The 24,412-nt window shown below is 35.1% G+C and overlaps 3 protein-coding genes across 7 annotated transcripts; 1 reads left to right on the forward strand and 2 right to left on the reverse strand.

Annotated features, from left to right (window-relative positions):
- The first annotated feature begins 3,381 nt into the window (after positions 1-3,381).
- On the forward strand, positions 3,382-7,573 carry LOC112281139 (uncharacterized). The gene is made up of 2 exons (XM_024517340.3): positions 3,382-5,385; positions 5,574-7,573. Exon 2 carries the CDS (start codon positions 5,574-5,576, stop codon positions 7,335-7,337), a length of 1,764 nt encoding a protein of 587 aa, XP_024373108.1. The 5' UTR covers positions 3,382-5,385; the 3' UTR covers positions 7,338-7,573.
- A 3,768-nt stretch (positions 7,574-11,341) lies between these two features.
- On the reverse strand, positions 11,342-13,645 carry LOC112281954 (dnaJ protein ERDJ3B). Its single transcript, XM_024519030.3, has 2 exons — positions 12,819-13,645; positions 11,342-12,059 (listed from the first exon to the last, which is right to left on the reverse strand). Exons 1-2 carry the CDS (start codon positions 13,290-13,292, stop codon positions 11,484-11,486), a joined length of 1,050 nt encoding a protein of 349 aa, XP_024374798.1. The 5' UTR covers positions 13,293-13,645; the 3' UTR covers positions 11,342-11,483.
- A 1,248-nt stretch (positions 13,646-14,893) lies between these two features.
- Positions 14,894-22,871, reverse strand: LOC112281953 (WAT1-related protein At4g19185). Of its 5 annotated transcripts, none has more exons than XR_016502668.1 (10): positions 21,879-22,871; positions 20,506-20,723; positions 19,957-20,019; positions 19,704-19,820; positions 19,108-19,396; positions 18,507-18,662; positions 18,016-18,167; positions 17,495-17,612; positions 16,313-16,442; positions 14,894-15,558 (listed from the first exon to the last, which is right to left on the reverse strand). XR_016502668.1 is itself a non-coding variant. In XM_090249914.1 (10 exons), the coding sequence occupies exons 3-10, from the start codon at positions 20,682-20,684 to the stop codon at positions 16,419-16,421; spliced, it is 1,098 nt and encodes a 365-aa protein (XP_090106040.1). In that variant the 5' UTR covers positions 20,685-20,723; positions 21,197-21,403; positions 21,879-22,844; the 3' UTR covers positions 15,975-16,418. The 5 variants fall into 5 exon arrangements, 3 of the variants coding, with proteins under 3 accessions (XP_090106040.1, XP_024374796.1, XP_090106041.1); XR_016502669.1 differs by having other exon boundaries at positions 15,503-15,521; XM_090249914.1 differs by lacking the exon at positions 14,894-15,558 and adding an exon at positions 21,197-21,403 and having other exon boundaries at positions 15,975-16,442; positions 21,879-22,844.
- Between the last annotated feature and the right edge of the window lie 1,541 nt (positions 22,872-24,412).

Raw genomic sequence — 24,412 nt, forward strand, 5'->3', positions numbered from 1 at the left:
GACTTTTCAACAGTAAGATATTTTGGATACAATAAGACTTTGGAGCTAATATTTAGAAATTTTTGGTGGCCTCAAATATGAAAAGAAATCAAAGATTTTGTACAATCTTGTAATATTTGTTCAAAATCAAAAACTCCATGTTATCGATCTTACAAATTTCTTCATCTATTATCCATTCCAAAACAACCATGGTCTTTTGTTTCTATAGATTTTATTACGAATCTTTTAGTTTTAAGTTCTTATGATTCTATATTTGTGATAATGGATTGTTTCATGAAGATTTCATATTTTTTTTACAATGTACAAAATCTATTACAAGTAAAGAAATAGTTAAGTTTTTCCTTAACAACATCTATTACTATCATGGATTATCTAAAGATATTATAATGGATAAAAAAACTTAGTTTATATTAAGATTTTTAAAAATACCTTTTAAGATTTTAAAATTAGATATAAACTATCTTTGGCTATCTATCCTCAAACTAATAAACAAATAAAGTATATAAATCAAGTTTTGGAGCAAAATATGAGATTTACTATCAATAAGATAATTGGATAATTTTTTTGCCATTGAGAGAGTTTACTTATAATAATATTTTACATTCTTCTATGTAAAAAATACCTTTCTTTGCTAATTATGGCTATCATTTATAACTTGATGTTTTTGACTTTTTATAAGTTGATAATCATATGGTGAAAGATTTGACAAATCATTTATTTGAACTATATAGAACAATGAAGGCATGACTAAAAGATGATCAAGAACAAGAAAAGATCAACACAGATGCCTATTACAAGCAACAACCTCATTTTCACATTTGTGCTAAGATATGGTTACTTTGCCATAATATTAAAACTATTTGCTCTTATGATAAGTAAGATTATTGTAGATTTCAACCATTTCTTATTTGTAAATAAGTCAATCTAGTTGTTTATTGATTATATCTATCAAAGTCTATGAAAATCCATGTCATATTTCACATGTCTCTTTTGGATCTATATAAAATAGTAAATATTTTGGAAAGAATATAAATACCACTACTTCTTATAAAAGTAAACAATAATAAAAAAATTCAAGGTAAAAGAAGTCATAGAGTCAAGGCAATGCTAATTTAAATTAGAATATCTTATTCATTGGAGTAGTGTCAAGCTCTAATATGACTATATGATAAAAATATAATCAAAAAGGAATTTTTAATTAATATTTAATTATCTTAATTCAATGATAATTTAAAATATTTAAACATGACTTTTTAAAAAGCCTCTTAATTTATTTTCTTATATTAATAGCTAATAGATTAAAAGTTGGTTGGTAATTTTATCTTTTAGGCTATAGAAACTCTTTTATTACATTAGAAAGGCCATAAATTAATAAAATTATATTATAATAAGTAAATAATTAACATGGTTGATACTAGGATTAAGTTAGAGATAAGGTTGGGCTAAAAAATCCCTAAGATAGGTTAAATTGATACTCAAGGATCAACCATTTGTGGGACAAGGGCAAAATCTGACCTCTAGCCATTAAAATGGTTGTTCAAGAAAAAATAGAAAAGGTATTTGAAGATCGGAAAATAAGATTAGTGAATTAGATTCAAGCTTATTCTAAATGTATAAGGTTTATTTTCAAAGGATTTGGAATGACTTTGTAATTATTATTCAAAGTCAAGGTTTATATTAGTGATTTGGAATTTATGCAATATAATTAAGGCTCGCACTCTTGGCTAGTTTGTGCAATTGGTGTCACATCCCCAATTCAAACTTTAATAATGCTTGGTTTATTAAGTATCTTAAGTATTTGTAAAATTTTATATTAATCTAATGATGCAATTGGAAGATATTTGAGTTTTGATACAAGAGGATATTAGAAGTTGGCAATTTGGAATTAGATAGGATTTCGATAATATATAGAATTCTACTAGTTGGATAAAGGTGAAATTTGTTATGATGGTAAAAGAATTCAATGTTAAACTACACATTAATTTTGAATTGAAGTTAATTATTGAAGAAGGAGAAATTGCAATTAGAACATTTGCATCAACTTTCAAGTTGATGGCCAAGTGACATCAATGTGGTTTTTTGGCTTTTTTTGACAATTTGTAAGTAGGATTAGATTGAATTTTTTTTGAATACATAAAAGGCTTATAGTGGCATTTCTATGCAAAATTTTGCATCAAGTGGACAATCAAATTAGAAGTTATAGCTCACCAAAACTCACTAATAAATATTAAGGCTTGTAAGGAGAAATCAAAATTACCTAATTATGAAAGTAATAAGACGATTGGGATTTAGGTATGGTTGAGATTACTAAAAAGAGAATTTTTGAATACTTTGTATTAGCTTTAAGCACTTTTGAATTAAAATTCGAATTGTATTCTTCTTATATGTGTGAAATCTATTAGGATTTTTTGAATATTTGTAAAATATAACTTCACCTTCCACAGCCAAGTGCTTAGTGTATTCTCAAACAAGACAACACATATTACAACAATGAATAAAATATTAGCCAATATATATGGAGGCCAACAAAAAATCTTACAAATATAGTAAAAAAAAGTCAAAGCTTTTCATCAATGATACCTTTAAAACTAAGATGAAGAATAGCAAACTTTTTCTATAAATAGAATATAATTTAGAAAAGATTGTATTCTCTCTTTTATCTTTGTTTGTAATTTTTATATAATTGTGGTATTAAAGAGATGGAAAATCAATAGCCAACATGTTCAAGTTAAGAGCCATCATTTATTGACTTACCAAATGAGATATTATGATTATCATATATTAATATATACATTTATATTTTCTACCTAAGAATATATTTAAACATGGCTACATGATTTTGAAATTTTTGGAAGTTGCAATAAAATAATTATATATACCTATGTTTAATTTTTAATTTTAAATAATTTTTTTTATTAAATGATGCTTTCTCAATATATGATTCTTTTTCAAAATATTCAATCTTGAGTATTAATACTAAAAAATAAAATTAATAATAATTTATATTTTGAAATTATAAAATATAGGTTGTCCAATTTTATATATATATGTTAAAATAATTTGCAATCAAATACAATCTTTGCCACAAATGATGTATTTTATAATTTTTCCAATCTTATGTAATCACCATCCTCAAATGCAATCACATAACCACAGAATCCTTAAACAAACACTCCATAAAAAAATTAAAATATAATAAAATCAAGATAAAAAGAAAAAAAACAAAATCATTTACAAATCAATTTTAATAATTCCCTTAAACAGCATAAAATAATAAAAATCCATATAAAATAAAGGTTATCATGAAAACAATAAAATCAATCAATCATTTATAAATATAAATATAAATATATAAATATATTTATATTTTCATATACATACACACGTGTATGTATTTATTTTGCCAAAACTCATAAAATTCACAAAACATCATTCATTACATTCTTGAGCACTTCACCACAAACCACTATTGTTTTTGTTTGTGTTTTTGTGTTTTGAGTGATTTTCTTTCTTTCTTTCTTTCTTTCTTTCTTGCTTACTTTATTTCTTTCTATTGTTTGTATATTAGTGCTTTTGCAACTCTTGTTTTCCCTTCATAATCTATGAAAACCTCATGGAGCATATTGCATTCGTGTTTTCTGAGGCTTGGTTTTGAGAGATTGTCGATGTCTAGGGAGAAGAAAAGAAGAGGCTTTGCTCCATCTGCTCACTCGCTCGCTCGTAGCGGCAAGTTGCAACGTCGGAGGGAATCGAGAGCTGGGGTTTGAAGGCTTGCATCCTCAATGAATGAGTTTCCATCGTCATGAACTTGAAGGATTCGTTGCAAACCAGGCTGCTCGTCGTTTCTTGCTCGATCTGAGCTGTGTCTGCCCTGCATTTTGTTGTCTTCGTCTGTGTTCTCAACGCGGCTTGGCTATGGAAAGTCGCCTGGATTGCACTTCGTTTGGAAGCATGTTTGTTTTTTTTCTTTCTACGCCGAAAGTGGGGTCGTGCTCAATATGTTTTGGGTGGTGTGACGCATTGATGGTCGCAGTATTTTGCTACCCATACCTGTCTTTGCACTCTTTCCTCACCTGATACTTGCCTTGGCCTGGTTGTTGATAGACGAATCATGGTGATGCTCTGTACCTTTTCGAGAGAATTGGGTGTCTTGGATTGGATCGAACTCTCTGAACGATCACTTCTGGCGATAGGTTGTGAAGTGTACTGAGAAGGAAATTCAAGTTGCTTGTAGGGGTGTTTGTTGTTGGAGGTTTGATGAGGAATGGAAGTGGCGACAGTGTTGTGGAGCACTGGGAGGTGTAGATGTTGGTGCATGTGTTTAGATTGTAAATAGGAGGCCGGGTGGCTGAGACCAATGTGACCCTCGTTCTTGTGACCATTTCTCTTGTTTTTGAATGGAAGTGCAGGATTGGAATTGTGACATGTCAAGTAATAAAAACAAAAAAACAAAACCATCATGGTGGTCCCGATTCTGACATGATATGTACTTGGGAGGACTCTGCAGCCCTAGGGCTTGGATGCCACTCCCAAATGTTAATTCCTACTCGCCCGCTTCTTTGGCTGTTTTACTCGCTGCGAAAATACACCGGATTCAATCTTCAACGAAAAGGTCCCCAATCCTTTGAAGCACGTGGATTGGGTAGAGTAAATACCCGATTTAACCATCAACAGAAAAGTCTATATAAGTCTTTGAAGCAGGTGGATTAGTAAATGACAGACCTGTTTTAGAATAGAGAGGGAGAGAGATTAGGAGGAGAAGGTGGAGGAAGAAGAAGAAGACAATCGGTTCTCCGTTGGAGCTAATATGTGCAAAATAGCTTACCGGCTCCTGTGTATAGCAGCTGGAGTGTTGTATCTCTTCGATCATGAGTGTTCCTGTTCGTTGCTTCAGGGCAAGCTTCTTAAACTGGTTTCAACTAAATGACCAATGTCTCAATCGATCTTTTGTTAGGCAACAAGTTTGTCGGATTCTTTCCCTGTTAAAATACCTATTTGAAAACATCAGTAACCGGAGCTTTTGGGGTGGCTATGAAAATTTTCATTACGTGTCTTACCGCCTACTCACTCTTTGATTAACGACGTGCCAGAGATCCACAAGGTTTTTTTTTACAGGAAAGCAGGGTGATCAAATTGGGGAGGAATGTACGCAAATTTATGCCTGGAACACTGTCATCACTTATTTGTCACGCTGATGCAGCTTCAACACGTCAGAAAGAGAATTCAAGATTCCCTCAGCGTAATAAAGTGATTAGCGCGTGGAGGAAACTTAGAGCACAGGTTCAAGGGATTCAGTTGAACTAACACATCTTGCTGCACGCTTAAGACACTCTCTTCCCTCGTCTGTGTATCCATCTTGCGGTTTCGGATGCAGGCAGGTCATTGGTGAGTTGGGATGCGTTAAGCTGGGTGCAGTTGCATGAATTACAAATGTTCAGACGATTTGCTGCTAAATGTTTACCCCTCCTCATACCATTATGTCATGGTGCGCGTCCTTACGAAGTTGCCTCGTGCTCTCTCTCTCTCTCTCGTGACTAGAGCCTAGCCTGAGCATGCTGAAGGCCATGATGCAGATGTCAAGGAGTCGACAGAGCTCGATGATTCTTGTAGGTGTCTTGTTAGAGTCAATTCTAAATTTAAGTGCGGTAGAAGGGATTTCGGAATATCATGTCGACAATACAAGCGGCTCGATCATTGACAGTGGAGGCAGGGAGCGGGTATTTCATGGATTGAATGTCGTTATGAAAGCATTTCCTTGGCATCCTCGCACAGACGAGTTTGATCCGCAGTTCTCCTTCACAGACGTCGACATAGCCCTCCTGCGCAGTTGGGGTGTGAATGTTGTCCGCCTGGGTGTGATGTGGCCCGGCGTCGAGCCACAACGTGGCCAGGTGAACCAGACGTACATCGAGGTCATGCGGACGGTTGTTCGAAAACTTCATGCAGCTGGCATTGCCACGCTCCTTGAATTCCACCAGGATCTTCTCTCGTCAAGATTTTGCGGGGAAGGCATACCTTCTTGGGTTCTTGATAATACCAACCTCGGTGGGACGGATTCTGAGAACCTCCTGGCTGAGATAAATGACGTTAGTTCGTCATCAGCAGGCAGTAGTTCGACTTGGTGGAGAATTTTGAGAGACATTGTCGTAAACTTCATTCCCTCTCTCTTGATGCAGTCTTCGAGATATGAGTCAAACCACAGGGCCTCAACATTCAGCGCCTCCAAGAGCTTTATCGAATCCTTCCCAGAGCCTCTAAGTGGAAGATGGCCACTACCAGATTCACCAGGAGATAGTTCTCATGAGCAGCAACCATCGGACGAGCAATGCGACAAACATTCCTGGGCTTGGTACTACTTCTCTTTCGCAGTGTCGAGAGCTTTCCAGAGCTTGTATGACAACAAATGGGGCTGGGCAGATTTGTTTGCAAACTACTGGCAAATTGTTGCAACGTCCTTCCGTGATCAGCCCGGAATTTTGGGATACGAGCTCATCAACGAACCATGGGCAGGAGACATGTACCGCAATCCACTCTTGATGGTGCCAGGAGTGGCGGATTACCACAATCTTGCTCCATTCTACGAAAAACTGCAGTCATCAATTCGATCTGTCGACCCCGACAGAATTCTTTTCATGGAGTCTATCACATTTGAAGACATCCGTTGTGGATTCTCAACAGTCCCAGGAGGAGCACAGTTTCAGAACCGAACTGTGTTGAGTTATCATTTCTATCAACCTCCTAATGTGAATTCCCGTCAAGCCATCCGCGAGCGTCTGCGGGAAAGCAAGAAGCTGGGGTGTGGTGCCATGCTGACGGAGTTTTTTGTGGCAGATCAAGGTGCAATCTCTCCTCGAAACTCGTGGAATCTATTCAACGCAGACAGGGTGGATGATGTGCTTGCCGAAGCAGATGCTCACAAACAGTCCTGGATCGCATGGGAGTATAAAGCCTTTCAGGTCAAGACAGGCTCCGTTGTGGAGCAGTCTCTCTTCACATCTTCCGGGGACGTGAACCTGTTGCTGGCCAAGAAGCTCGCCAGGACATACCCTCAAGCTGTGGCAGGCACCATATTGTCATTCTCCTTCGAACTCATCTCCTCCGACTTCACCCTCTCCTTCATTGCAGGTCGGCCTTCTGCAAGTGGTGGTATATCCCACCAGACGCAGGTTTTTGTCCACAGGCCGTTTTACTATCCCTCGGGACTTGCATTTTCTGTGAACCATGATTGTGTTCAAGTGCAAGAAACAGAGAGATTGATCATATTGAGCCACTCTCAGGCTTGTGCGGGGTTCACAGTTTCTCTCAAGATAAGTAAAAAGCCTGTCCAAAATTTTTGAACTGGTATTTGAGCCATGATCTCTCCTTCCGTTGCTTTCTTCCAGCAATGCTGTGTTTCTCAACTGAGGTATATGTGGGTATTGTCACTGAATGAAGTGAGATGATGCACACTAGTTAGTTCCCTGGCAGTGCACTAGTTATTCTTCATGAACGTCATGTTGTGATTGCGAGACTGCCCAACATGTGATGATCTCCCCATCAAATTCACTCTTCAGTCCTCTCAAAAGACCTGTCAGTCTTTCTCACACTCTCTTTTATCTTGTACCTTTGTCTTCCACCTCACTTCTTGAACATCCCTGTCCATTCTGTTGTCTTCAAACATTCAGAGATGTTCCAAACGATGAGAATCGAATTTGATTGTTCTGCTTCTGAAATCATTGGCTGGTTGGAGCAACGTTACCAAATGTACTTTAGCTGACAATGCCGGTCGATTCTTCAAAATGTGGGTTAGAAGAAGCACAAAAACTGTTCTTGTGTGTTGAGAAAGCTGGACTGTGCAGATCGGGTCGACTTTTATATTGTTGTCCAATCTCAGATACTTTACGAAGTTGAAGACACGGTTGTCAAATCCCACACAATTGTGTATTCAACTTTTAGCCGAGTCATGCCACAAAGACCATCAAACTGTCAATTTATGTCGGAATTGTATGATAGAAAAGTTGTAAGACCCTGCATGAAATTGAAGTATGGGTTCAGAAATTAAAAATTTTACAATATATATTAATGTGTAATTTGATATTTTATATATTTAAAATTATACCTATAAAAAATTTAAATAGATTTTTATACTTGTATTTGTATTTTTAGTATTCTTTAAAACTAAGCTCTCATTTAAACTTTTGTTGTTTACATAAGATCAATCTATTATTACTTTTTTGTCATTTCATTATGGACATATTTTTTTAATTAATTTATTAAATTATAGGTATTTATTTTTAAATAAAAATATACATATGTATATATATATATATATATATATATATTAATTTTTATAATAATAAGTAATTATTTTTAATGATTTAATTTCTATTTTCGGCTTTATTAATAATATGATTTAAGTATTAAATTATTTATCTAAATATTTTTTTGTTATAACTATTTATTTATTAGAATTTTTGTGTATTTTGGTTCAATAATAAGTAGTAAAAATTATTGATGGCTTCTAAACATATCCTATTAAGTTCCATTAAGTGATTATTAAATCCATTCTATTTAGCTTCTAGGTTGAGTAATTTGTAGCTTATTGACAAGTTCAATAGAGTTTTATTTGGAATTTAAAAGGATATATTTTGATAAAATCTATAATTATTTAATTTTTATGTTAATCAATATATTACATCAAATAACATTAAAATAAAAAAAATAAAAAAATAAACTACAATTGTAAGAACCTTCTCAAATCTTCCAATCATTTATACAAATATTTATAAACTTTTAGAAGCTTAATGATTTTTTGAATTTTTTTTGTAAGAGTCTAAAGTATTTTTAGTTTATTTATAGCTTCTACAATCTTCAATAATTATCTAAAACCTTCCAAAGTTTTCTATAAAATTTCATAATAAATATTTTAGACTTATAAGGTTCTTGGAGCTTCTATTAAACTTAGTAATATTAATATAAATAGGAGAGCAAGACAAAGGCAAGTTTAGTCTTATTAATACCAATTTTGGAGTTGCCAAAGTATTATTTTGCTTCTAGTACTATGTTTGATCTATTTTAGAATATAATTTTGTTTTTCTTATGATTTTTGATCTTATTGTTCTTTTTTAAGTTGTGAATTTTGTTTTATATAGGAGAATTTCCTTGCTTTTTGAAAGAAAATATCATATCTCAAAGGTTGAAAAATATTTACTTTTGACAATGTATCTTATATTTGAATAGTCTATTAAACTTGCATGTTTACATATTTATAAAAAAATTGATAATGCTAAAAGTATATAAAAAGTCATTTGGCCTTTAACAAACAATAGTAATATAAAAGATCTACAATAGTTTGGTATATGTCATAAACTTATTAGTTTGAAAAATTAATAAATTAGATATTGTGAGACATTATCTTTTCTATATATATATATATATATACATATATTTTAGAAATTTTAGAAAATAATATGTTTTCTTTTGTTAATCATGTTTGGCACCTAATAAAGATATTGTCTTGAATAAAAGATGATAGTTTATTTTTATTATTTAATAAATATAATTAAACTTAAATTCATTATTTTAAGTTATATTTTGAAATTTTGATTGATAAATTTTAGTCTTATTTTGCCTAGATAATTTATCAATCAAAATTTCATAGCATATATATATATATAAAAATATGTATTTATTTATTTATTTATTTATTTATTTATTTATTTATTTATATTTATATTAAAATAATGAATGAACATCTAGTTAGTGATGCAGATGATAATTTTGAGTTTGAAGAAAGATTACTTTATTTTAAAAACATGTTATAAATGATTTTGAGATCCACACAACCTTGTGTAGTTTAAGCATGCTACAACCTATTTATTTTAATAAAACAACCAAATTCATATTAAAGATTTATTAGTAGCTACAAATACAGAAGTTTGTAAAAAAATATATTTGATCTTGTAACACATATTCAAGAACCAGGGTTGTAAGACATCAAGCAAATGCTTTATTCCAATTACTTCTTACTTTGAGAAAATTATAGTCATAATTATTACTGGATTTTTTAGATTTTTTAATTTCTAATTGCAACAACTTAAATTTGATAGCTTTAGATTAATCTTGTTAAGATGATTCATTTTATTATTGTAATTAGATTTGTCTTAAGGAAGAAACAAAATACTTCTAATAATTTCTACAATATTTACATACGTATTTTAAAATAGTGTGACAATTTATAAAAAAATTAAATAGTATTGAATTTTATAAAAAACATCTTAAATTTTAGATGTTAAGAACCTATCTAAAAAAAGTCATCTACAAACAAATGTCAAACATAACATATAAACCAATTTTAAATAAACTATTTAAATATTTGTCTTATAGTATAAATAATTAAAAAATAATCGAATGAATTTATTTCCATTCATAGAATCTGCTTACAACAGAGGCACATATTCATCAACATAACAAACTCCATTCTTTTTAAAATCAGAGCTACTAAATTTCAGTAAATACTTCTCAAAATCAAAGATGTTGGAAGCCTGATTTCAAAAAAATTAACAATCATTTCCGTGTCATTCAAAAATAATTAAAAAATCATCTTCATGAAGCTCAGAGTTAATACAAAATTAATGTAAATTATTACTAAAAGCCTACCCTATGTTTTGAATAAAAGATTTTTTTAATTTTTATTGATAAAATTTAAAAAATAAATAATTATTCAAAAACTAAGACTATCAATGTCAAAGATATGAATCAACAAAAAATAAGTATAATCATAGATGTCCAATTAAATGTTAATTATTTTTTAATGTAAAATATAGAAGACATAGATTTCTACAACGATAAAGATCTAAAATAATTATTGCAAAATGCAAAGATTAAGGCTTTTGGATCAAGGGTGCCCAAGAATTAACATCAGGAGTTTAGTTAATCAACATGTGTTACCTATCTAGAATTGACCTTTTTGGGCAGCATTTGGAATTGGCCTCCTTTGATAGCGAGTTGGATATAATATTTGTCAGTGCTAGCCAAGCACTCATCATGTCATTTTGCAAAAACAGAGAGTCCAAGCATAAAACAATTTTTCCTTTACTCAACCAGAAAGAAACGGCAAACCCAACAGTGATGAAATACAGTCATATAATGAGGATATTCTAAGAATCCACGGATCTATAAGAAAGCAATTTAGATTGCTGTGACTCAAGTAAGCTGCGATTCATCAAAGCGTTCAAAAACATACTGGAACAAACTATCAATTTCGCCTTTCTTAAATCAAAGAATTCAAAGAGACAAAAAAAAAAAAAAGTTAAAATAAAAATTAAAAACCAAGCTTAACGTACCACTTCAAGCACTATGATTTGAAAAAAGCAGACCTTAGTCCAAAAATGCTCGATTGGTTCCTGCCAGTGCTCTATCACTGGTACTCTTCACCAGGAGAAATTTACACTTGTCAATTTAAAGTCTAGATAACCTGTTGAATCTAAATTCCAGTAACTTAACTAAGCTCTTAAGGTCTTCGAAATGACAGATTTTTGCTCATCTGTCAATGATGATGGGAAAACCACCTCGAACGTGACGAAAAGGTCACCCTTCTTGTCACTATCGAATAGTGGCATGCCTTCTCTAGGGAATTTCCTAGTTTCTTTGGGTTTTGTGACTAGGGCACTTCCGACAGCTACCTTGTGGCCATCAAGATGGGCAATATCTTTTTTAAAACCCACGAGTGCATCTAAAAGCGTTATGGTGACAGTTATATGAAGATCGTTTCCCTCTCTTCGGAATCGGCTATCAGGTTTAGTGCGAATAATAAACTTCAGGTCTCCAGGCTCTCCATCAATGACGGGTTCTCCATCTTCATAAAAGACGATTTCTTGTCCATCTCGCATTCCTTTCTCAATGTCTACTGTTAAAGATTGGGTCACGCGCTCAAACTTCACGTTAGGACATTCTTGACAGACCTGCTCTGTGTATTGTTGATACATCCCAGGTCCAATCTGTCGATGAACTACCTTATTCTTGCAGTTACATTTGCGCTTCCCAGCAGCGGGCTTCACCACGTTCTTATCTCTCCATATCTGCAAGTATTTGCAGAACATACAAGTCCTGTCACTAGGGCGCATGGTGTGCAAGAAATCATCTGAACTAGGAGAATTAATACATAATGCTTTGGAAATGCTATACTATACGCTTTGCATTCTTGCATTAACCGATTAGGTTTATGTAAAAGAATCGCATTAACCTAAACATTAAGCTTAAGCACCCAACTGAACCAGTCATTGCACAATTCCTAAAAACCAACACAAGAAATACTTCATTGAGTTACTGACTAGGTAACACATGCGGTCTAAGCTACCGTGAAAAAATAAGTTAAGTGTCTCGGTGACAGAATTTAAACGTTGATGATTTCAAATTGTCAGTTCTCCATGCTAGTCGTCTCCCTCAACATTTTAGTTGGAGAATGGTAGTTAGCAGCCACTCACAGCTTAAATGTGCTTCCGATTCGCCTTGACCGTGGATTACATGCAATCCTATAGACCTTCTACGAAGAACGGCTACTCGTAGGCACCAGCGAACAAGAAATAAATTCAATCCCTAGCAGCAAAATGAGCAGACTTGCATGTAAAATCTCCAAGCCCAGGATACAGGAAGTGAGTTGGGCCTTTTCTGGGTGATAAACCTACATAATAAGAAAGTGTGTCTCACCGAAGGAGGCAAAGAGCTGATTCGTAAAACCTCGTAAACTGTGAGGCTTTTGCAGTCTAAAGTCAGCAAAAAGCAGGTTACAATGCATCAGTTAGGATGATAATCAGGAAATAGGCGACGTATTTGCCAACCTGATATGAATTCCCGACATAGAGATCTTTCAATGTGGCATATATTTCGACTGTAACATCGTCACCCTTCAGAGTCTTTTCCTCTTCGTCCTCCTCACCACCAAATCGAAATCCACCTCCAAAAAACTGTGAAAAAATGTCTTGACCAAACCCTCCACCACCGCGGCCACCGCCTTGTTGTTGCTGCTTCAGCCCCTCCTCACCATACTGATCGTACACCCCTCGTTTCTCCCTATCGGAAAGAACCTCATACGCATTATTAATCTCTGCAAACTTCTTTGTTGCCTCTTCATTTCCAGGGTTCTTGTCGGGGTGAAACTTCAAAGCCAATTTGCGATATGCACGTTTGATTTGATCGTCAGTTGCCTGTTTCGAAACCTGAAGAATATCATAGTAACTCTTGCCAGCAGAAACTACCTCTACAGTCGATGCCGAGAAAAGAAGCAAGAACACGAAAATATTCCAGATCCGCATCGGGAAGTTCAGATCCCTCTCTACACAATCCTCAACCAAACCGACCTATACAATAAAACGAAGCTACTCTCACCAGCTCTCAAATTCTAGAGCTATGCACGAATTATCAAAGACACACCCCGAACAGACCAGCACTAGAGTAAATCACTCTCAAAGAACTACAAACCAGCTACATTCCAAATTATGTCCACTTTTTTTCCAAAAAAGTCAGCAGGTTTCTACCCTGATACATTCTGTGCCATGAAACACACACCAGACTCCCACTAACACTAAAACTGACCCGAATGACGCTACCGAAGAGCTACAATTGCCTCACAAGCACACACACGCAGCGAGCTGCTCCTCGCACATGAAGCAAAACTGATGAAACTGAATTAGGGTGCCAGTGTCTAGTGTGGGGCTGAATGGAAATGCAGGGAGCGAAGTTCCCAGAGCTCCCCTGAGGCGTTCCCACACCTTCTTCGAATGGGAACCAATGGCTTTGCGTCCACGTAGTTGGAGCCGGATTCACCAATCACGCCTTGCCATGTCACGGAGAAGCTTGGCCGCGGTCTAGGTGGTGTCGCACAGTCATCAATTCATTCGTTGAGTTGAATTTATCATTCGTTTCATTCCTGTCCGTTTGCTTTTTAGTGTGGTGTGAACAGAATTTGCTGTGTGGTTTTGAGCTTTGTATCTTAACTTGTGTGTATATTTAGGCTGGTCTTAATGATTCATTTCTTTAATTAGTAGGATAGATTTATCCATGATTTTTTTATTTTTTGTAGATAGGTTTATAGTCAATATTTTCACTTCATAAAGATATTTCCTCTTTTCAATATGTCTTACTTAAAAAAATCAGTGCATCAATTTGGTTTTTCGATTTGTTATTATTTCTTAAAATATTATTAAAATTTTCAATTCCTCTTCTATTTATTATTTACTATTTTATTTCTATCATTTTTTTTTTCATGTTACAAAAAATTGACTTTCTATATGTATTACAAAACCATTGGATTCTTCCATCAACAATAATTATCTAAGCATAATATAATAAATGAGTTTTATATTACAATTTTTAAAACCGATCAGTCTACTCTTACTCCTATTCAAGCAAATTAATTTTAAAGGATGATAGATTTGAATTGAAAGTGGTGTGTAGATTATTTTTGTTTTTTAAAAATCGTAGACACTATACAATGTTGGTTTTTATACATATGAATGAAGGCATTGCATTATATACACACGTATGTATACATATTAACACAGATATAAAAGATTTTGAAGTTATCAAATACATTATTTTTAATATTACAAAGGATAATGACGTCTAATTTTTTTAAAATAAGAAGTATTGAAGGTCAACAAATAAATTAGTTATTCTAATTTTTGAGCCTAGATTATAAATTCTTTGAACTCTTGATCCTTATGCATGTCCATGTATATATATATATATATATATATATGTGTGTGTGTGTGTGTGTGTGATATGTTAAGAATTGAACATAAAACATATTATAAATTAGATTTGCCACTATTCTACTATTTGTTTTTTGAACTTTGGTACAATAGTGACAATTCTACAAATGATTGAACTGAAAATGGATTGTGGAATACATGTATTTGTGTTAAGGCAATATAACATGAACAGATGGTTATTTCAATAATAATCCATAGTGGGAAATGACTAATTGGATGTTACATAAAACTTATAAACATTTGAAACCAAAAGCTTAAAAAATAAATAAATAACTAAATAAATTACATCTTCTATTCGTATTATTTATAAAAATTATTGGATAGAAGATGGTAACAATTTTATAAAATGACACATGCATCACACAGAAGCATAAAATTGTAAAAAGTAATAGATAAGAAGTAAACCTAAACAAAACAATGTGATTATCAACATTTTCTGTTTGCATACCTGGATGTGAAGTTTCTGATTCATTTCAAACCTGCTACAGAATCCATACTGTTCACCAGCAGTTTGTCGTGTTCATTCCTTGTTTGCAAAGTACAGTGTGTCGTGCACGTCAACAAATCTGCTTGCATTATCGGTTCACCCTTTGGTAGAAAACAAAAGTTGATACATAGTTGCATAATTTCTTGTATGTAAAACGGATAAGAGTTACAATTGAAGGCTCTGAATATTCTCCTGCGAGCAACGAACTGGGTTCGCTTACAGAGCAAGGAATTGCACAGGGCTGCTCATCCAGTACCATTTTATTTACATTCAGCTCCTGTTCGCTGTCAACAGCAACTTTGTTCTGATCACTTCTGTCACCTTTTTATGAGGATGCAATGCAGTATTAGCACTTAACTAGTCAATGGCCCACCCTTTTGAAAATTATGTACGATACGATGGTGTAAGCATCAGGACATTCGCTCAGAGATGTGTGTCAGTTTTTAAATTAGTCATTTCAGAAAGTAGTTATTAGATGATGCTATCAATATGTTCCTTGTTTCTCTTGTTGGCTTGGTACTTGGGTTAGCTGCGTTGTGGCTCCAAACGAGAGTGCAACTTTGTATAAACTTAAGACTTATTTGAGATTGTTGCCTACTGTTCACTCACCTGTAAGCCAGGGAGTTAAGAGCAGTACAGAATGAGACGAGGGTTTTGTTTTCACTACTTGAGATTGGACAAACCCAAATGCTGTATCTGGAAAATATTAAATCCATTTCTACACTACTGATTGGTAATAAGGTAAAAACATATCACGAATAGAAATTAGCGCTCCTCACTGTTTTACACGAGATTACTGCCCAGGAGGCAGCTGAGAACTGCTCAGGTTTATCTACATCACACTTCAGTGTAATGGCTTGAATTTCTATATGAGTAATGTTTCAAATCCACCTAGGGGACACTTTGGAAATAGAAAAGCTGGCACTCGCCCTAGCATAATGCCATTCGGTCAGCTCTACTAACGGCATGCTTCAGAACAATACAGCAATAATGAAGCGTTTGCTTCAGGAGCAACTGTGTACTAACTTCAATTTGTACAAAAGAATTGTATGGCTGGCAAAGAATAAGTTAGTACCTCGAACATGATGAACATGATGAAGCAGCAGAGGTAAGCTGAGACGCCTTCTCCACACCAGCACGCTGATTCCGTGCTTGAAATTTGGCCGTTTAAAGATGAAAAATCAGCTGGAGCCTCCTGTCGCTCCCTGCAACATTAAAATCCGTGTTAGTTCTTCAATGTAAACCCATACCGTATATTAAACGAGAATCAGGCACTTACTCGTTTTGCAACATTGCCCAAACTGCATGAGGGTCCCGATAACGTTTTTTTAAACTCATCATCTCATTCAATAAGGTAGTCCGCTTGAATCGACTCACTACCTCACTTCTTTATTACTGATTTTGATATTAAAATTTAGTAGTTAGGAATTATTGAACACTAGGATACTCCAAATGTCCAAGAAGTAAACTGCGGTTCATATTAAATTTTTGGTTCACACAGGATTCAAAACCATCACTATTGATCCTTCATGACAACCCAAGTGACCAGCTGTGTGTCATGGGTTAGTAAACATGTTAGCTAAGAGTATTTTTCATTCAGCAAGGTCAGTCTATACTACAGAAACATAATTTTTCTCGCTTCCAACAGGACTCATGAGTGTCGACTCATCGTCCTTAGTTCGAACCATAACCTAAATTTGAGTCTCAAAGTGACAACTTGTTACTAGAATATTCTGTCAAAATTCCAAATGATAGGTGAAGTCCATTCCAAAACAAAAGATGCGGTGGCTTTAAAGTACTAGCCACCTTGGACAGAAGCACGGTTCATTAATACGCACGATGAAGTGTGATCGCAAAAGCACGAATCCTCTCATTAACCTTTCACTTCATGAATAGATGTGTAACATAAGTTCAAATGATTAAAAATAAAACATAGCCTGAAATTAAATAAAACAACCAGTATGTGCAGGTTAAGAGTTAGATTTTCTCTCTAAATTTCTGATTACTTTCAAAAAGCCTGCTGCTGCTAAGACCTGCCCTGTATCAGGAATCAGGTAACCCTGAAAGTAAGAATAAGAGATTTGACAAGGAAATTTTGTGAAGACCTGAATAAAGTACTTACACCTCACTCTCACAACAAAAATGCACAAATTTCCAGTAAGGAGATCACAAGTTCCTATTCATTGGGAAAATGCCCTGATCAAGCAATGGGTAACTTCGAGCACATAGAGATAAAGGGCCTCTTAGGATTAAGCACCTTGAGAAGAGGACGAGTGATTGGTAACCGGCGATTGATGATCATACGCTTTTCAGTCTCTTGTCGGCCCCAAATGACAATGTAGAGGCCTGCCACTATCAGCAATCCACCAATGACACTGCAAAACCACTCAAACAAGATGTTTAGAACATCATCCGAAGACCCATGTTTTTTCTGCAGCTTCAACCATCCGAATGAAAAATAAACAAACACCATTGAATATCCTGAGAACACAATTTCATGCATTCAAAACGGAGATCCTCCAAAATCAAGCAACGATATTCGTTAATGAGATCGTCCAGTCAATTTGTGATGATACTAAAGACTGTCTTGAGGTCGCCCGGGATCTGAGGTACTGGGTAATTCCTCTAGAAAAGACCGATAAAATCGCCACACTACGAGACAGAATTCAATTAAAGCACCTAATGTTGTTCATTGAAAAGAGCAGAAGTATAATGATAAGAGAAGTTGTGTAAAACTATGGCAAAGCATGGCAAAAATTTTGTGGTCTCAGTACTTGCCTCCCCGTGTATAGCGAACTCCGCAAAAAAATTCGAGAAAGAATTGATGAAGCCAGTGGTTGAAGAGGAATATAAAGAGCAACAAGAGATGGTCCCACCATCTTGTTCGAGTACGTGAGTAATCCATAATTCACTGCCGATGCAACAACCCCCTGACAAAATACAGAAACTCTTTATTTCCAGACGGGAAGAGTAGAAATAGAACTACAAATATTTCGTATTGAGAGAAAATAAATAAATAAAAAGAAAAAAAGGAGAGGCGGTCTAAAATAATAGACCTATAACGCATGTCCTTACTGACCAAATAATCTGGTAAGAACCATCCTTCAGGTAAACATATAATTAACATTGAAGATTCACTCCCGTATCACTCCCACCACCAACAGCACATTTCACACCTTCAAGTAACACTTCCATACAACTTGCTGCAACAAACCTAACCATGAATCAAAGTAGACACAACACAAGAGAATGAGTTACAAAACACTTACAGCATAAATAACGGCTAAAGTTTCTCCACTGTTTAGCCTCCAGTCAGCCGATTCATTAGCGAAAAAGAATCCAGTGAATGTCATCAGACTTGCCCCAAACGCATAAGAATATGCTGTCACGGAGAGACTGGCAGGATATTTGATCAGCAATGGAGCCTGCCATAAACATACAGGATGAAGATCTCGTACGCTTTGTTCGTAATTTGAATTCAGTAAAACGAAAATCGACTACCAGGTCCTATTACCCCTAGAGACAAGGTCGAATGTTCATATGAATACAAAACATATTACATACTCTAGCATATAGCCTGATAATATCACATATTGTCAACAACTAGAAAGACTAAAGAAAACATACAAGACAATCAAGAGTAAAGCGCGACTGAAAGACATGATCATCAAAATCTGTACAGTAAAAACCTATGATCTCCGGTATAAAATAGCTCAAATACTCTAAAGTCGGAATCCAAACTACCAAACATCGTCAATTCATGATTGTAACCTACACAAGACCTGGCATGATGGAAAGAAAAACTAAAATATCAACATTACTTGTCCGAAGGTCACATGCCTGTAAGATATGACCAACATGGATAATTACCTGATATACTATATATATTGCCATGCTTAAAGTATTGCCGATTAAGCAAAGAACACCAAAACGCCAAAGGTCAATCCCGGAATCAATAAGAATTCCTGTAATCCATCGAACAGGCATGGAAGCAGAGTTGCCTGCAATGTCCATCCCTTGCAGATTCATATCAGATAGCCCATCACCGAGAAGAGCAGGACCCTTGTACAGGGCCATGAACAATGCACCAGCAACACACACTATCACTCCAGCAACTTTCGCTTTGCCATCTGGTCGTTCCCAGTGCAGAGTTTCTGTTCTGTTGAACCAAACAGGTCATTCCACATTTAATAAAAAGAAGGTAACCTACACACAAGAATTAATGAGATAAAATCGTCCGAGCTGAGATTTCAAGCATATCCAACACAAGAAAGACAAATAAAGCCCTCTACCAACATCATCACAAGAGATAGACATTGCAAGAGCCGCAACATAATAAATGTTCCTCATATGCAGCATTTCTCTTTCTATTAAAGACATTTACTCCATATAATGAACGTTTCATTTCTCATGCGTTATGAAGTCCTGAAAGTAACACCAAGAACTCCTCAGGGATTGGAACTAACCGGAGCAATACCGCTAGTATGAAAGTAAATACAGGAATAAGAGGCTGCGTAGCAGCAGCGAAAAATGGTGAAGTGAGATTGAGCCCCAGGGTAAAAAGTAGCTGATTCGCAAAGATCCTGCAAATTGAAATCCGTAACGCAGCACACAAGCCTCAGAGATCAGCCCATATATTCAGTAAAATGTTATAGATTTCTTGAACAAAATATACTGCATATTTTATTGGCTTGGATGCTGAAGGAAAAGAGGACTCACCCTGTTAATCCGAGGAAAAAGAAGGAAAATAAAAAGTAGCCAGATATTGGCGGTCGTACCCTCCTTCATTTGCAAAGACGAAAACAAATGTTAGTCATACCGTGAAATAAACAAGGACATCCAGTTTCTAGACTGATGAAAATCAGCATTTTCCATCATTGATAGGCTAGAAGCGCAGATAAATAATGAGATGATATCTTCAGTAGTTAAGTCTACAAGTGCTTCGCACTGTGATTTCTATAGCAAGCATACCAAGAAACATATCCAGTGATAATATAAGAGGCATACAACAGTGGCAAATTGTAGAAACTACTCACTCAAATCGTCATCTACCGACAGTAAGCCAAGGCAAAACATATAGCTCGACTCAGCGGGAAATCTAGTCGTAACTGTCGGTAATCAGCAGCCCAAGAGAACTATCAGACCACAAATTTCCACATAACACTCTCATTGCAAGTTCTTCGACAATCATTTCCGGACAATGATAAAACTCCAACATAAACGTTGCTAGAACAGCAGGGGCAAAGAGTTTGTGGAAAGAAAAATCACCTTTCAGAGCAATAAGCTAACGGCCCTAAGATTGACAGCGCAATCAAGTCTCGGAGCACGCAGAAGACCAATTGATTAAGCCCCACACTTAAAGCTAATTTCGTGATTACATGATAACCACCATAATTAAGCTGGATTAAGACTAATGCCACGTAAGGCTTCCATGCATCTCCAGCCATTGCTCTATTCAAAACCCTCCGAAATTATGCTCCAATAAACTGCAAAAATATTTATAAAAGAAGAGTCAAGACAGTGTTCTTAAAAGTTGATTATAGAAACACACAATTTTAAGCATGAATTGTGTCCTATTACACATAGCACAATACACATCATCAAATTGAGTTCGAGTGAAGAACATTGTGAAGACAAACAGACTTTCCAACAGGTTAGCCCATTTAAATGCCACGCTATATACACTCGACTGTCAATCTCCATACACGATTCAGCATTCAATCCATAATGAAAGTATGAATTCAGTGCTGGCCACCAAGCCACAATAACCATGAATCTCACAAGTTGACGTGCAGGTGGCGAGTCTCTCGTTTGAACATGTTCGGTAGATAGGTTCCCTAATGATAGTATTGACGGAAGAAACTCATGAGAGATGCCAAAGGAACGCTTGCCATTATTTAAAAAAATAAAAAATAAAAAATAAAAAATACTAATGTTTAGACCAGCAATATTGTGGCACCTATGAATGAACTCGCTTTTGTTGCATACTGTCAGAACTAGGCTTTCAATTATGGTTCGTACAAGAACCCGCGCTATTCCTTTTTCATGTATGCTGGTAATGGCGACCGTCCAATTAGACGTGCTCCGTTGTTCACATTCCCTTGGTTCTCCCAACCTAATTGCCAAACTGCTAATTTCGCCCTCAATACTTTCCATCATTTCCGATCTGAAGTTCAGAAAGTGAAGAAGATTTTTGCACGAGTCATCACCAAATATAATTCAAGCAAGTGCCATCAAACCAAAATTACCGGTCGCGAGCAATTTAAGCTCTCCGCAGACCTCACAATAACCAATCATCAGACCATTCTCCATAACCTCTAGTGATACTCTAAAGCTGAAAAAGCAAATAACAAGATCTCAGTCTCACTCTCAATCTCAATCATACCATCCTCCCTTACCACAAGAAAAACGAGAACGAAAGAAATCAAAAGTCCTAACACGGACGTGAAAGCTGTAACTTGACAATGACAACACCGAATCGTGCACTTACGTCAACTTTAATAACAGAAAAAGAAGCAAGAAACCGTCACAAGGAAGCAACGCAAATCTACAAAGAAAGATACACCCTCCGTACATGTAATTCAATCACCACGTCCTCACCAACTCCAACGCCAAATTCTTTCAAGTTCTACGCAACTCACCACTCAAACCTCCACAATTCGGCCCTTGCACGATGCAGATACGAGCTCCAAGCTAATCGCCAGCAGCTCCACTAAAACACGGGCACTCGCTTTTGGTGGAAACCAACCTCCTCTGCAGCGTGACCGTAGGAACCAAGATTGTATCAACTGCGAATCGACCGCAGCGGAGCGAGAGAGAGAGTGAAAGTGAGAGAGAGAAAGAGGGTCGGCATGGAATAAGCAACGTGTTACCAATTCGCAAATACTGATTGGTGCAGGTATCTTCGGGCGGATGCAAACCACGGACACACTCCACGTCAAAGAGCGCGAAAGCGGAACTGTGCTGTGGGAGAAACTGGCCCAGTCTGCGCCTTCGACCAGGTGTGACGCTGTTAAGCGCCGTCTGAACCGGGGTGGGGCAATGCGAAAGTATCATCTGCGCCGTGTTCACGTCGACTCGCTTGTCCCTATCATTCCCCACAATATCCTCTCCAGTGTCGCTTCTAGCCATTGGAGATGCTTTCTTCGAATGACATGGCGCAGTTCCGACGAATCCCGAGAAATTACGTGCTAGATTAGGGTCGGCGACCTCTGACTAAACCCCCCGTCCGCTTGCCCTCAGTCAAAATTAGATCTCCGGGGGACAATTCCAAAGCATGTTTTCTATCCCGACGGAACTACGGAGCATCTTACATCAAACTCATAATCTCTCAAGAAACTAAACAAAATCTACTCTCGCTATGACAAAAGTAAAATAATAATAAAATAAAACCCCTCGCAATAATTGGATTGCGCACAACTTTCCAATAAAACCGCACCGAAAAGCACAGCAATTATTTTTTAACATCAAGAGTTTCCCCAGCCAGTGAAACGAGTGCAACTCGGAACCGAAACCGCAGCCACAAACCGACTTGAGGAGCCTCTTTTCCGCAATCAAATCTTATCGGCGGCATTCAGATCAGTGAGAGCAAAAACCATCCCCGCGACGTGATTGAACGGAGTCGTGATTGAAGAAGAAGAAGAAGAAGATAAGGTTGAGATGCCGAAGAGGGACAAGAAGATGCTTCTGGATAGGGGTTGCTATTGTCCACGTCGGATGTCCACGTAGGCATGCGATTGTGAAACGTGGTCGAGTTCTTATGAACATGTGGGGAGGTGAAGAATGTCAAGTTGCTGGTATGTATTCAATTCATCCATTGCACGAGAACGTCACATGTGATGTTGCACGAGGAAAATGCTTACATGCAATGTTGCTTCCATCATCTTGTGCATTGGTTCACATTGTTTTTTGGAGTATGTTTTTAAAATGAAAAGTAATAATAATAATAATAATAACAATAACAATAATAACTTATTTTCAACATTAAAATAAGTCATTAGTACTCCAGACTGCACTGTTTTATTACCATTGTATGCAAGTTTATTATGTAATTTTCATTTTCAGTAATTTCTTTCTCAATTTCAGGAATTGAATGATTTGTTCGAAAGCTTGCATGTTATATAATGTATTTTATATATAGAAAATGAAATAAAGTGTAAGCACAATCCGTGTGCAACATCACACAACATGTGGCAAAGTACACATGTTCATTACAAATAGTTTTTTATTGTAATTATTAATTGTTTCGTGTTTTAAAATGAATAAAGTTGATCAAGATTTGACACGTTCGAATATTACTATATTTTAGAAATAAAAAACAATATTTTTTTTTCCTACCATGAGGTTCAGTCTGTGACAAATTGTCTTTGCAAATTCAATTACTGTTTAGAGAAGATCTCTTCTTTGCAATAGAAACAATTAATACTTAATCTGCTCAACTTTTACATTGATGTAGAATTATTTAAGATTTAATATTTTCTCTAATTAATTAATATGATGTTTTTAATTTTGAATCCTCTGTGATGTCAAAAGATACTTTTATAAACCATGTTACATTATGTTTTTTGCTCTACATCATAATCTATAAATTGAATTATTCCTACATAATTTGGTTGAAATCAAATTAAAAAAAATTAAATGATTTAGTAAAATATTATTTGTAATAAATTGTATTTATTCCATTTTTTTTCTTTTTCTTTTTTTCCAATCCAATGCTATTTTTATTGATAATTTTACAAAAACTAGTAGACATTTTTAGCAAAAGATTTCATATTTAGTTAGCATTTCAATATTATTTCGGTGATTAATTAAAACAAAGCCATAGCTAAACACAATATAAGGATGTCATAAAAAAATTAATTAATTCCAATCCAATCTTTTATACATACATACATACATACATACATACATACATGTAGGATGTGGCTTTCATTTTATTTTTCATTTGATTAGTTTTAAAATTATACTTTATAAGATATTTGATTTTTATTAAAATTAATATTAAAAAATAAAAATGATAAATCTGGATTGTCTTTGAAGTATTGCCAGTACTCCAAAGCTACAATTAAATATAATAATTTTTACATATTTTTTCTAACAATATAATAAAAGATACTTTTTGAAATAAATAATTTTTATTATAATTATTATCTTTATAAATTTAAAATAATAATAA

Source organism: Physcomitrium patens, chromosome 4, assembly GCF_059467195.1.
Source record: "Physcomitrium patens ecotype Gransden chromosome 4, ASM5946719v1, whole genome shotgun sequence".
In the NCBI taxonomy this organism is placed as follows: domain Eukaryota; kingdom Viridiplantae; phylum Streptophyta; class Bryopsida; order Funariales; family Funariaceae; genus Physcomitrium; species Physcomitrium patens.